General features: G+C 36.1%; 1 protein-coding gene across 2 annotated transcripts in view; it reads right to left on the bottom strand.

Annotated features, from left to right (window-relative positions):
* Positions 1-7,879: 7,879 nt before the first annotated feature.
* The window catches only part of LOC110447976, an 8,437-nt gene continuing 1,563 nt past the window's right edge, over positions 7,880-14,753 (bottom strand). For both annotated transcript variants that reach the window (XM_021493979.1, XM_021493980.1), the window contains exon 2: positions 7,880-12,119. In XM_021493979.1, the coding sequence (XP_021349654.1) occupies positions 9,731-12,070 (2,340 nt within the window). In that variant the 5' untranslated portion in view covers positions 12,071-12,119 and the 3' untranslated portion in view covers positions 7,880-9,730. The remainder of the gene's footprint in view (positions 12,120-14,753) is intronic.

The following is a 14,753-nucleotide window of genomic DNA, read 5'->3' as shown; positions in this document are numbered from 1 at the left end:
CATCGTTTTGAAAGTTATCTCCGATAAACCTCTATTTACCATCAAGTCCCTTTCACTTTACAAGAACTTGAAGAAGTATGTGATAATTGTGTTTGACATTATTTTCCTTCTTGAAGTGTTAAGTTATGCTAGGACACCAAATAGTGTCCAACTCGCAGTAATGTTTATTGTAATTTTGCCCTAACGTCGCAGTTACATAGCATACTTTTGTGTTTAAGTATATCCCATTCTCTTCGGCCGAGCCACTAAATGTGGTCAAAAGGAATATAAAATACAACTCCAAACGGGAGCATTCAGAATTAATTACCATTACGTTGTGTGTGTTTACTCCGACTTCAATGAGATCTGAGCCGGCTGTGTGTGTTGAAAAGCTGAGTCGTTATTACATTGAAGTGCTTTGTATGGTGTCAACCCCGATAAAAACTGATGGCTCAACTTGACCTGCAAACTTTAACGGTCATGTTGACAGCTTAGGTACATCCATGTGGGTCTTGGATGAGTATCAAGTGAACGACCTTTCAATATCAAAGATCAAACGTAATACTGTGCAAGAGATACACATCAATTTTGGCCAAACACCTTTTTATAATTTTAAGTAGGTATTGTGAGAAGACATTAAACTCGGAATACATAACACCAGTCACACTGACCCATTTTGTCAGTTAAGAAAAATACGTACCGCGTCCTCATGACCAAATAATATTATGTTGGATATGCGTACTTAAGAAGCCAAGTAGGCCAGGTGTGTGCTAACTTAGATATATTGTTATAATATTGTATCACTTATATGCTTTCATCAGAAATAAAATTATATCAAAGTAATATCAAATACAACTTTCAAAAATAGGTTATACATTTTAATAGACAATTCAAAGAGAGAGTTTTTGACTTAGAATGTTTAGAAGGTGGCCGCCCACTATTCTGGATAACACGGCGTGCGACTTCATTTTCGTAGGGGTTCAGGTTGCTTTCCCTTTTGTTTTGATGCTTCTTTCAACTGACGTTCCATTTCTATTCTTGTGGGTCCTCCGTTATTTTTTTCACGTATAATTCAATTTTGTTTTTAAGATATACGCATGCTGTTATGCAATTGAAAATCTCCATCAGATAGCTTATCGGTATGCAATATGTGTATTTCCGATTGAGATATCTACATTGAATTATGTCAAATACAAAACTGGAGGTGGTTGACTTTTAATTAGCCGATATTAATCCTCATAAAAAAGTTTTTCAGTATAATCTGGGGGAGTCTATGACCTACAGAAAATCAGATATATTTTAATTCCATCTCATTTTTATGAACCTCACTCCAGCTTGTATTACACTAATGATATGTAATCGTTTTATATCCTTTCTGTACAACAAGGGTTGATTCAACGCTACCGACACATGCCTATAACAAACAGCGCATGATTAAACTTAAGCTTTACTAGAATTGTGTCTGCAGCAGACTTTGCTTTTATTGTTTTCCTCCCTTTGTAGTAAAAGGGAAACAAGGTGATCAGTTTCTTGACTATTAATCTTGCCCGAGTAATCTTTTGTTTCATTTATGCGTCAAACAACACATACGGAAGGAGTATGCTACTTACTCTTCTCTGGGTGTTTAACGTTCCTGTATAAGTAACAGCTAGTCATATGAAGATGGGTGCTAAGTGATACGCCACCGATTGGTAGAAGAGGGAAGAAGTTACTTACATAACATACACCTAACATCATCACATAAATGTCCGACATGTAGCATGTAAGGGTGACACGAAGTCAAGAACTCACAGTAAAAATGGAGGCGTGTTGTCTTTTCTTTTTCTTAATTGTGTGACAAAAGAAAGATTTGTTTGACACAATGTGGTAAATAGTTTGAGTTTTGAAAAATCTTTATCTCGTTCGCGTTTCATATGAATCTCACGAATAGCCTATACTAATGGAAACGCTTTTGATATCCTATTTATAGATTAAATCAAAAGTAGAGATCATCATGTTACAATTCGAAACGCATCTCCTTTACTTAATTTAAAAAAAAATGATAATCGATAATTGTATAAAATGTAAAAATGTAAATTGTGGTCTTTAAACCTTGCCTCCGCAAAACCACTAGCCAAGTATTTCTAAATCAGGAAAACGGCACAACCAATGTAATAGAATAAGGAAAAGAATGCCATTAAAAAGTGCGGAAAAAAGTTAGGCCCCACTAAACATTAAAGTCAGCGTGGCTGTTTTAACATTTCGGAGGACCCTGGTTATGGTATCAATGTCTGGATCCAACTCATATGGTTTACCACCATTATATGAAACATAGCGGATCTTCCTGTGCAGTAGATTGTACGGTTGTTAACTGGTATCGAACATGTATAACAATAAACAACCATTCATACCGTTTCTAGACCTAGTAATAGGATANATGGTACTGGGGCTTTTATGTACAACTACCCACACTACGGTAGGACCTGGTACTGGGGCTATAATGTACAACTATCCACACTAGGGTAGGACATGATACTGGGGCTTTAATGTACAACTACACACACTACGGTGGGACATGATACTGGGGCTATAATGCACAACTACCCACACCAGGGTAAGACATGGTACTGGGGCTATAATGTGCAACTACACACACCAGGGTAGGACCCGGTACTGGGGCTATGATGTACAATTTTCCACAACAGGGTAGGACCTGGTACTGGGGATATAATGTACAACTTCACACACTACGGTAGGACCTGATACTGGGGCTATAATGTACAAATTCCCACATCAGGGTAGGACCTGGTACTGGGGATATAATGTACAACTTCACACACTACGGTAGGACCTGATACTGGGGCTATAATGTACAACTACACAAACCAGGGTAGGACATGGTACTGGGGGCTTTAATGTACAACTACACACACCAGGGTAGGACCCGGTACTGGGGCTATGATGTACAATTTTCCACACCAGGGTAGGACCTGGTACTGGGGCTATAATGTACAACTACCCACACCAGGGAAGGACATGGTACTGGGGCTTTTATGTACAACTACCCACACCAGGGAAGGACCCGGTACTGGGGGTATAATGCACAACTACACACAATAGGGAAGGACCTGGGACTGGGGCTATTATGTATTACTACCCACACCAGGGTAGGACATGGGACTGGGGCTTTTATGTACAACTACCCACACCAGGGAAGGACATGGTACTGGGGCTTTTATGTACAACTACAAACGCTAGGGTAGGACCTGGTACTGGGGCTACAATGTACAACTACACACACCAGGGTAGGACCCGGTACTGGGGCTATAATGCACAACTACACACAATAGGGAAGGACCTGGTACTGGGGCTATTATGTATTACTACCCACACCAGGGTAGGACATGGTACTCTATAATGAATGACTATCTACACAAGAATAGGACCTGTTACTCTGGCTATAATGAACAACCTCTACACCAGGATGGGACCTGTTATTTCGGCTATAATAATCAGCCATATGCAATCTTTATATTTTACCTTTTTCGCAAATAATGGTTTATTCTTTATTTGTTTTTCTTTAAATCTCTTATACAAATTCTCAGCCATGCTTACACTTGATGTAAAAGTTTAAATATTTGATCTATTTTAGCACTTAATTCAGTGGAGAATGAAACCCCGCTGGTACAACATTGTACAAATAGTAGAGTTTAAAGAACTCTATACTAATGAAGGGTATTGAATGTTTAAATTGCTACTTTACAAATCACCTAATCAGTTATTTAATTTACCTTTTGTACCTTATAATCGAAACCGTCTACAAAATCAATCAGAGTTTTTACGTATGGCTATACATAGAATTCAGGTTACATATAAATATAATAAATGTGAAATTATGTTCATTGTATAACGTGTGACTGTGTTCATGCGTATACGTATGCATCGCGTATGTATACCAATTACAATTGAGCTTTACAGTAGAAAAACGTTTTCATATTTCTATTAATGAATAGTCTTGTTCGTGACATTTGATACATATATCGTGACCAGTTTATAATAACAATTAGCGAACTATTCTTTATTATTTTCGATGATTTACCTTCATTGTCAGGATAGGATTTACATGAGAAACGCAGGTCGGTTGTACAAACAAATCTGGGCCAATTCATTAAGAACAAAAATGATAAACAGCAGTCCGTATATTGGTATTTCAAGTTCTATACCTATGATTAGAAAATCTAGAGTGTCCATTTATTGTCTTGAGGTCTTTATGTTAAAACAGAAAGTTCATCCTTTACATTACACTGATACTATTTCATATGTGAATGCCTAATATTGGGTAAACAGATTATCCGTCCCTCTGCCTGCCTGCAGTATTGGAGTGCTATCGGGCGCAAACTACGAAACTCAGCCTTTAGTATTCATACAAAACTGATGAATCTCATACCGAATATTCTATCTCTATACTATTTAAGAATATAAATACAAGTTACCTGTTAAAACCGTTTCAGACTTTTAACATAGTGTAACGATTCTAATCATTAAAATGTTGATCTCCACTTCATTGAGTTGAAACATAATTACAAGTTATATTTAAAATAAACAAATAAAACGCGTTTTAACCCAGTGAAACCGGTCAGTTGATTTTCAAATTACGAAATACAATGTATATCAGAAGTTACAAAAAAATGTTTCATTGATTACAAAAACATGTTTTACTTCACTTATTCAAATATGTTGATCTGCATATTACGAACTACAACGTTTACAATCAATTTAAACCAGATGAAAAATGTTCCAGACTATATTTGACAAGAAAAATGCGTTTCAAATGACTAAAACCAGAAACGTAGAATCGTTTGGTTATTTTCTAGATTATGTACTGTGGATATGAAGTGTTATATTGTACATAAACCATAAAAATACAGCATAATCTGACGGTTTTACAACCATCGTTATTACAGTAATAAAACCAGACATTAAAATGCAATAAAACCAACCTTTGAAAAGCCACAGTAAACATAGGATGATGATTCTTAAAATTTTAAATCAAATATATTTTCAATCTTCTTCATCTGAATGACAAGAGCAATGGAAAGGACAGAAAACGTTCACTGTTTACATAAAAAAGCACGAGTGTAATTTGTAACCTTACCCTTGAGCCAGGAGGTGGTGGAGACGTCTTTTGTTGACTTATTACCGCAACCGGCGAATTCTGACCCACAGGTACAACTTGACGTTTAGTATAGCAAATATAAACAAACGAAATGGCTTCCTTGTCCCCACAATTCTAACGAGCCGAAGACTTCTAGTCTCTTTGAAGATCATCTTCAACATTTGTTAGGATTTCAAATGTTTGACTACACTGATTACTCCCACTATAACACATTTAATCACCCCAGATTTTACACAAGCACGTATATACAGATATTCCGAGGTAGTCCCTATGTCTACAGCCATTTCCCCATCTCTCTATATAATTATTACCAATGAAGTAATTTGTTCAGGTTTTAAGGCTTCGTGTGATGCCCTCAAAACTGGCGCGTTCTCTGCTTGATCAAAAACTGCCCAAATAAAACTTTATGCACACTGTTGTTATATTTTCGACAAAAACTAATAAATAACGATAATTTTAGCACGTGGAAAGTGAGTGCCTTTTGTTAACGTTTTCCTGGTTATACCGTATATGTTAATGTATAGGAAAAAGAAAGCTCGCTTTATGGAATTTGTCATTTCAAGTTAGCATTCAAATTAACTGTGGATACCAACTGAAGAAGTTCAGGACCTATATTTACCAATTTCAATGATTTTCAAATTAAGTCAATATATCAATATCCAGCATTTATTCAAATAATTGCATGTATCATAAACACGTATCAATGTCGCACATTATATAAGTTATCATTAAAGAGGCCCTGATCGACTCCAGTAGAAGAGTCATACTGTATATACGTAATCATCATAGAGGCCCTAATCGAATCCAGTAGCAGTCATACTTTATATAAGTTATCATGATAGAGGCCTTGATCGAATCCAGTAACAGTGTCATACTGTATAAAAGTTATCATCATAGATGCCCTGATCGAATCCATTAGCAGTGTCATACTTTATATAAGTTATCATGATAGAGGCCTTGATCGAATCCAGTAACAGTGTCATACTGTATAAAAGTTATCATCATAGATGCCCTGATCGAATCCAGTCGCAGTGTCATACTGTATCTAAGTTATCATCATAGAGGACCTGATCGAATCCAGTAACAGTGTCATACTGTATAAAAGTTATCATCATAGATGCCCTGATCGAATCCACTAGCAGTGTCATACTGTATAAAAGTTATCATCATAGAGCCCCTAATCGAATCCAGTAGCATTGTCATACTGTATATAAGTGATCATCATAGAGGCCCTAATCGAATCGAGTAGCAGTGTCATCCTGTATATAAGTTATCATGATAGAGGCCTTGATCGAATCCAGTAACAGTGTCATACTGTATCTAAGTTATCATCATAGAGGACCTGATCGAATCCAGTAGCATTGTCATACTGTATATCAGTTATCATCATAGAGCCCCTAATCGAATCCAGTAGCATTGTCATACTGTATATCAGTTATCATCATAGATGCCCTGATCGAATCCAGGAGCAGTGTCATACTGTATATCAGTTATCATCATAGATGCCCTGATCGAATCCAGTAGCAGTGTCATACTGTATATAAGTTATTAAAGAACAGAAAAGTCATCCACAAAAACAGGTCAGTGTAAACCAACGATACGAGTATTGCCTTATTAAGAAAAACGTCGACACATTGGCTATGACATTCATGGCTGATATGATTACCATCGGAAGTTGAGATATAAAGTGGAAATGCCAGAGTGGTAATAATGATTTAATGCAGTGTTTGATGCGAAACGTGGTACAATGTACATACAAAATGTTGGCATTCATGTCAGTGATATATTAGTTATTTTATGAGTGACGTTTTGTTATTAAAAGCATTTCATAGGCGTTAACCAAGGCTATGCTAAATGAGTTTGAAAAATCACTGAAAGCTATCTGTCATAAATAATGTGTTTTTCGCTTGTCTTAAATAACATATCTAGTTTTGTAAGCGTGAACGCAAATATACAATTTTCTTAATTTCTGGAAATAGTGAAAAAGATTACGCTAATCAACCTCCTTGAAAAGCGACGATATGCCGTCACAGTTGAAGCGGAAGTAAGTACAGCCAATTATGGGGAAACCCATCTGGTAGAGACGGTGTGATGGCAAGAAAGCTGACGTAGCGGTAAACCCGGGGAGCCGTGAATCGGATCCAGATATAGTACATCCTTGAGACAAAGTCATATACAAAAACAAGTTCGAGTTGACATGGAAGGTTGAAATGAGTATTCTGATTGCGTAAAACCAGATAAGCGTCCCTATAAATATATTCGGTCGTCATTTCTTTCACAATTTTGCGAGCGACAATGAATAACGACAGTTCCCCACGACAAAGTTATTTCTTAATTACCTATATATATTTATCATATGAATACTGTGTTATGCAGTGTCATAAAGCCATCACGTAAATTATGTTTATGTAACGTGTGTAATATCACTCAGGAAAAGACGTCACAATCAAATAGGAGCAATCAATATGACGTCACGTCATTGTGAAGCAGGCGCCATTTTCATCATTTCAGAAGCGGCCAAGTGGAAAATATTCGTTTCAGATCACAATTATACAGTTTACTTTGTATAATATGATAAAAAGAATCTGCCATTCGCTTCCCTTCATATTTGATTAAAAGAAGCTTAGGATGCCCCAAGGGTCACCTGGTTGTACAATAGATATTCTTTGTAGCTAGAAATAAAAACAAAAACTGAAAATTATTCAAATTCAACAAATCCTTAAAAAAATAACACATGTGCGTAAAATTTTCTATATTATTTTATTAATAAACATTTCTACAAATTGTTAACCAAAAAATTACGGAATTGTCGATTTTGTTGACTCTAGGCCTCAATATATATAATTTAAATTTGCTTCCTAGTGCTTTTTAATACATAAGAAAAAAACATATCCAAAAGCATTATTTCCATGTGAACTACACTATATATTATCTGACCACTCAATAAGGGGGATAGAATGATTTTCTGGTGATACAATTAACGCATTTTTGATAAATTTAAAATGCTCATTGGACCTTTCCATTCATGAAGACCATCTCATCGTAGCATTTTTGGATCATTTAAAGAAAGAGTATTCGCCCATTTTCCACTTCGCTCCAAATCTTCAAATGACATTCCACGATCATATTTCAATATGTCATTCGAATTTCTGATTGACGTGAGAAATAGCACCTCATCAAGACCATCAATACAACAGGTTGACCATATAGCATTTTTGATTAACCAGAAAAATAACATCGTTTTTTTCAGAACAAAAACTGGTAATCAAGTTTCAGATGAATTGGCAAATAAGAACTTTAAAACTGGAATTATTTTGAAAGAGTTTTTCAAATGGCTGCCATAATGAACTTATGAACAACCCGGAGAAAAAGGGGGAAAAATCACATGATAAAATCAATACAATGCCCATCATCAATAACAGCAAATGTAGCAGCACCTCTAAAACTTGTTATCTTACTAGTATCAGGAAAAAACAGATATGTATTATTTCTACCAAAAGTATTAAGTAATAGTATATACAATTGTCCAAAATGGATATTTACATAATAAAGAAATACTTTTCCCCATAAATCTATTATATAGAAACTTCAACATAATAACATTGAGATGAACAAAATACATATATACAATACCTCTTTACAAAATCGTACACCATGATAAGAAAATCAAATAAATTAGATCACAAATAACTTTGCAAAATAATCACAACAATTAGGAAAGATCGGAACGTGTAACAAGAATATGGAAGGCCGAAGCAGAAAACAAAACAATGTCACTAATTACTGCACTAAATGGTCATATCGTTCATTTAGGACTCATTAGTGGTATAAAATAGGAAATGCAACACGTATGGGACTGTGTAAACACGTGACGAATTGTAAGCGTTCATAACACATTGCTATCAGAACAGAGGGTCAGGCATTGCAGGAAATAATTGATATCTGGAATTTAATCTTGTACTTGAACAACATCATGGTGAAGCATATTTTTTCCCTTTTTTTTCTTCAAATTCTACATTAACATATCAAGTGAGTCTTTCACGTGATGTCCATTTAAACGTTAACATTATTAATCATAATTAGAAATGCTGATTATACAAAAATGCACTTGTTTTCCTTTAGGACGAACTAAACAGGTAATATGTTACTAGCAGTACACCAAATACCATCACAAATTCAATAAACATACAAAAATTAAAAAAAAAAAAAAATGTTCTTAGATTTAACAAAATCATGGTATAACATTACACAAACAATTAAGTCACCGGGGAAAGACACTTACCTTTAAAGTTGAATTTATGAAAATATAGCAGCCCCTGGTTATGAACATGTCAAAAGTCATTTCATTCTGAAGTAGTTCGGACAGATTTGTTCTGTAATAGTGTTTTATCAGGATTTATCATGGCCTAGCAAGCTAAATGCTAATTACATGCAAGTCATTTGTACAGCTCTGAAATCTCAACAACATTAAAAAAATATTAATTCCTTTCTCCAAGCACATTTGTATATCTCATACACCGATTTCATTCAGTATCATATTATTGGATGATTTGATTGAATTATTACGTAAATGATTGAGAAAAGCAAATGACAAAATCAGAACAGTTCATATATGCCGACGTCACTGCTTGCCACTTCCGCTACTAAGAATTTGTCCTCGCGCACAGCAATCGTCGATGGTTCTTTCAAACCATGCGCTAAAGTAAGCAGCACTCTACTTCCGGAAGAAGGGCTCACTTGTACGATGTTTCTGGTCTTCCGTCCACAAATGTATACATTTCCCTCTTTATCTACGTCACATCCTCGAAGTCCTTTGACGAGGTTTGGGCCAAAAGCTTTTTCTGAAAATTTATCGAGAGAAGACACCTTCAATATGCCGCCATTTTCTGTGTCATGAGTGCTGATAACCTCCCTTTGAAAGTTGTTTGTCACTAGCTGCCAACATGGAAGCGGTAACTTACAAAATTGGGTTAACTGACATTTATTACCTATTTCCAAAACATTGAACAGGGTGACTTTGCACTCTGACGGACAGCTAATCACTAGTCCTCCTCTGAATAAAGTTATACCGTAACAGCACTTTTTGACCCGGATGTCGCGGATTCTGATTAACGCGGACGTCATGGGGTCACGTTGAATGAATACTATGATTTGTTCAAAAGGTAATGTGACCGCAAAAGTAAGATCATCAACGCTACAAATGTCCCAAGGACCACTTGATAGTCGGACCTGCATGACGAGATGGCCATAATCCGAGAACAGCTTTACGGCTTTGTTCGGGAAGTCGATCAAGATGACCTGATTATTTGGCAGGTACAAGGCACTGGTTATTCCGCACGGAAACCGGTCTTCACGAGTACGAACATTGTATCGCAAGATCTCACGCGCGCTTCTGACATTAAAGGGAAGTAATTTCCGGACAGATGACGGAAGGTCGGTTTTCTCCCGTACAAAGTTTGTCTCTCCGAACGTGTCTAGATCAAGCGCAGCTGTTAAAAGAGGGTTGATCAGGACTGAAAGACGAGACAAGCTGTGGAATCCCGATATCTCCTTCACTACTGTTACACACTGTTGTATCTGGGCGTGACAAAACAGCGCAGCCGATATGATTTTTTGATCATCACCATCCTGGAGGGCAGCATTCAGTCTAACTAAAGAACGATTTAACCCGTCGTTTACGTTTTCGCATCGCTCAGCGACTGAAAGTAAAACTTGCTCCTCTCCTTTCGAAACTTCTAATACCTGATCTTTTAACTCCTTTTCCATTTCGTCCAAATGGTTATTGATGTCATTCCGCATGTCGCGAATGTGCTCAACGCTGGATTCGCGATCATCAGACATTGCATGTATGTGTTGTTTGAAAAGTCCAAGCATGGCTTCCATAGCTGACAAGCTGTTTTTAATGGTTGTTTTCAATTCAGAACGTTCTCGCTTTAAGATCCGCGAGTATTCCCTGAATGTGTGAACTCCATCGCATGTCGAATGTTCTTCTTTCATGCAATCGACACATATCGGGACCTTATGCGACATACAGAAACAGTCAAACTTTCCACCATGCCGCCTGCATACTAATCGCGAATGGTAAAAATGTCTTTGATCTACAGTCACCAGGGGAGATAATTCTATTTTTAATTCTGACTGTTCAGCATCAACATAAACACGTGTGTGATCGGGAGCATGTAGATGCAAAACACTATCACAGGTTTCACAGAGGTTAACTGAGCACTGCTCACAATGTAAGTTTGCTTTCACAGTTTTTCTGTTAAATATTTGGCAGTTTCTACAATATTTGTTTTCAGGAGGTTTCGCCTTACCCTTGGACTTTGATTTGGGCTTGTTTGACTGCTTTGCATTGTGTATGGGGTATTCCGGTAAACGTCCGATTCTGATCAACTCCAGCATAATATTGTTGGTAGGAAACTGGTTAGACCAGTCTGTGTGGGGTTTAGTAGGATCAATTGGTGAACTATCTCGTCTACAGATCGGACAAGGAAAACTTCTGATGGGTAACAAGAACCCAGATTTCGTAGCCTTCTCCTCTATAAAAGAACCAAGACAATCAAAACAGAAGGTATGTAGGCAAGGTAAAGCTTTCGGGCGTTCCAGTGTGTCCAGACAAATTGGGCAGTCTGTGATTTCAGAACCGCTCAAACTACTCGGCATTTCTGATGCCACAGAGTTGTCTTCAAGTCTTGATTCCTTTTCTTCCCCAGTTGCGTTGTCTAACAGTTCAGTTGGTGGTAATGAAGCACTGGAATTCCTGTTACGATAACCTCCATTTCCGTGCCCTTGTGACGGAGACGGAGTACTTGCTTCAAACCGGAAAGGTTGCAGATGTTGGCGGTGTCCAATATTTCCTCCTGGACCCTCCGAGAAGAGGTCATCATCGCTGAAGAGGAGACCATCGTCCCACGAACCGATTCCTCCCTCTGCCATGGTCACTGGGGAAAAGGCATATGTTGACCTGACAATGGCCTACGCCATTCTGTAAATAAATATGAAATCGTTAGAAACTGTTCTGTTTCAATCACGTTTTAGCTATTTGTTTAGTTATAAGCGATTTACCAATGATTTTGCATTAGCGCATTCAGTTTATATCGGAACAGATATAACAAAACAAAAAACAAACAAACATTCAAAAAAATAAGACAATCATGCACAATTTATTATTTCAACATTCATGAGGTCATAACATTGGCTTTCTGGACATATTCCATGAATCACGTTAGCGCTTCTTTGTAAATACGTCCAGAAAGCGGATGTTGTAATGACCTCATGTATGTTGAAAAAATAATTTGCATTCCTTATATTTACATTTTCAATTGCTTTCAATTTTCCGATCCAAGGATAAATGCACATCATACCGGCATTGTTTAATTTCTACTTATGCATGGAGCAACTCAGTAGAGAGAACAGCGTGTTTTCGCGGGAAAATGTAAAACTTTCGCTGGGGGTCCTAGCAAAAGAACGACAACAAAACACAGAATATAGTTTCATTTTCAAATTTCTAATTTGTAGAATTTACACAAGTCGGATAGTATTATCATGTACCTTACACGCTCCATTCGAGCTTTAAATTAAGCCTTTCGTGTTTAAAGTTAATCATATTTGCATAACTAAACTACATTGAGGGCTATTTCACGGCGGACGTGTGCCAATTACGCACTGTGCTACGTCATTAAAGTGTATCAATAGCAGTGATGTTGCAAAAATGAATCTCATTTTCGCCAAATGATGCAAGCACAGAAAATGGAAATATTAATTATTTGAATACCGTGTGCTGCAGTGCCATAAAGCCATCAAATAAATTATGTTTATGAAACGTGTGTAATATCACTCCGGAAATGACGTCACAATCGAATAAGAACAATCAATGTGACGTCAAGTCATTGTGAAGTGGACGAAATTTTCATTGTTTCAGAGGCCGCCAAGTGCAAAATGTTCGTTTTAGATCACAATTATACAGTTTATTTTATGTTATATGATAAAAAGAATCTGTCATTCGTTTCAGTTCATATTAAGATATATGATACTCGTTTTTGATTTTCCATATTTGCTCGCCAGAGGCTCGCAAACATGTAAATTCCAAAATTCGTATCGTAAATATAATATGAAGGGAAAACTATGACAGATTCTCTATATAAAGTTAGTACGACTAAACTCATGGTGATTATGCCAACACAATGACATACATCAATAAAGATGCATTATGTCGTCATTTCTCATTAACTTGTTGACGCTATAGCAGTTATGTTTTATAGAATGGTAAATAGTTGAGCTACTGTATGGAACATGTTAGTATATTTGTTGATGCTGTTGCATATATGCTATTTTCGACTTCATTGCCCAATGCATGGTACTATAAAATGTGTGTAAAATGTGTTCTATTCTGTAGCCAATCAAATATTTTGTCCATCCGATCGTTCTAAAAACATTGTACAACTGTTATAGACGTACCGTAATTAATGTGATGAAATATGTCCCCTGGTTCTTTATCTAGCTATGTTTGTGATTACTGATACCGTAAAGGAACCATAAAGTTACAAAGTAGTTTTAGTAACAAGCACTATAATATCCATCTAAGGGGAGAAAACCCTTACAAAATTACTTATTTTTCTTAAGTTTTCCCAATTAAAACTGAATGCCACTTACGAAGAAAAATATAAATGTAGTAATATATTTAAAAAAAACCAGACTATTTATGCTTACAGTCAGACAATATTTTGTGTACCAAAAATCATTTTGAAGGTGTGTAAAAATATTTGTCACGGTAACATTATATTCATTAGTTAACAACAGGAATGCTTCCAAATCATGCAAGACACCTGGTTAGATGTATCCACAGAAAGTACAGCGTTATGAACAGGGTTCGTAATCAAAGTAATATGTATATATTTAAAAAAAGGCTTATATGTAGCTTACAAGGGTACTTCAAGCTCAAATACATGTACATTACAATAAATAACATTAGAATGTATTGTCCTTGAGAGCTGATGTTTGTTTCATCATTTCATGTAGCAAACGCAAGGAAATGGATTTCAAAGACTTTTTAAAGACACTTTGGTGTATATCTTTTACTTCTTTTAGAGAGGTCAACGGTCGTTTAAGGGATCTTGGTAATGTAGGAAATTGTATTCTAAGGTCATGCTATGATGATATGCTTTGTAATAATGACATTTGGTTAATGAGTGTAAAACAAGAATTATACAGAATTGGTCTTGGAAATGTGTGGGAATCCTCCAGTTTAAATAATAGCACTTTTCATATTATAAAAGAACGTCTTTGTGACATATTCAGACAAGAATGTTTTGAAAAAATCAATCTTCTCCTAAAGGAGCATTGTATCAGTATGTGTGTAATTTTGGTCACTAGTATTATTTATCAAAACCTGTAAATATAAATTATTTAAAACAAATATGTAAAATTCGAATGTCTGCACATAAGTTAAATATTGAGTGTGGCAGATATAATAGAACTGAAAGACAAAACAGATTGTGTACAGTATGTGACCTGAATGATGTCCAGGATGAGTTCCATTTCATTTAAAAATGTTCTTGCTATATTGATATAAGGTTGAAACTAATTAAGAAATATTATGTAAGACATACAAGCATGTATA

The sequence above is a fragment of the Mizuhopecten yessoensis genome, unplaced genomic scaffold, assembly GCF_002113885.1.
Source record: "Mizuhopecten yessoensis strain PY_sf001 unplaced genomic scaffold, ASM211388v2 scaffold3717, whole genome shotgun sequence".
NCBI lineage: Eukaryota > Metazoa > Mollusca > Bivalvia > Pectinida > Pectinidae > Mizuhopecten > Mizuhopecten yessoensis.
The sequence above is the reverse complement of the archived record's forward strand: the minus strand, read 5'-3'. Positions and strand labels throughout refer to the sequence as shown.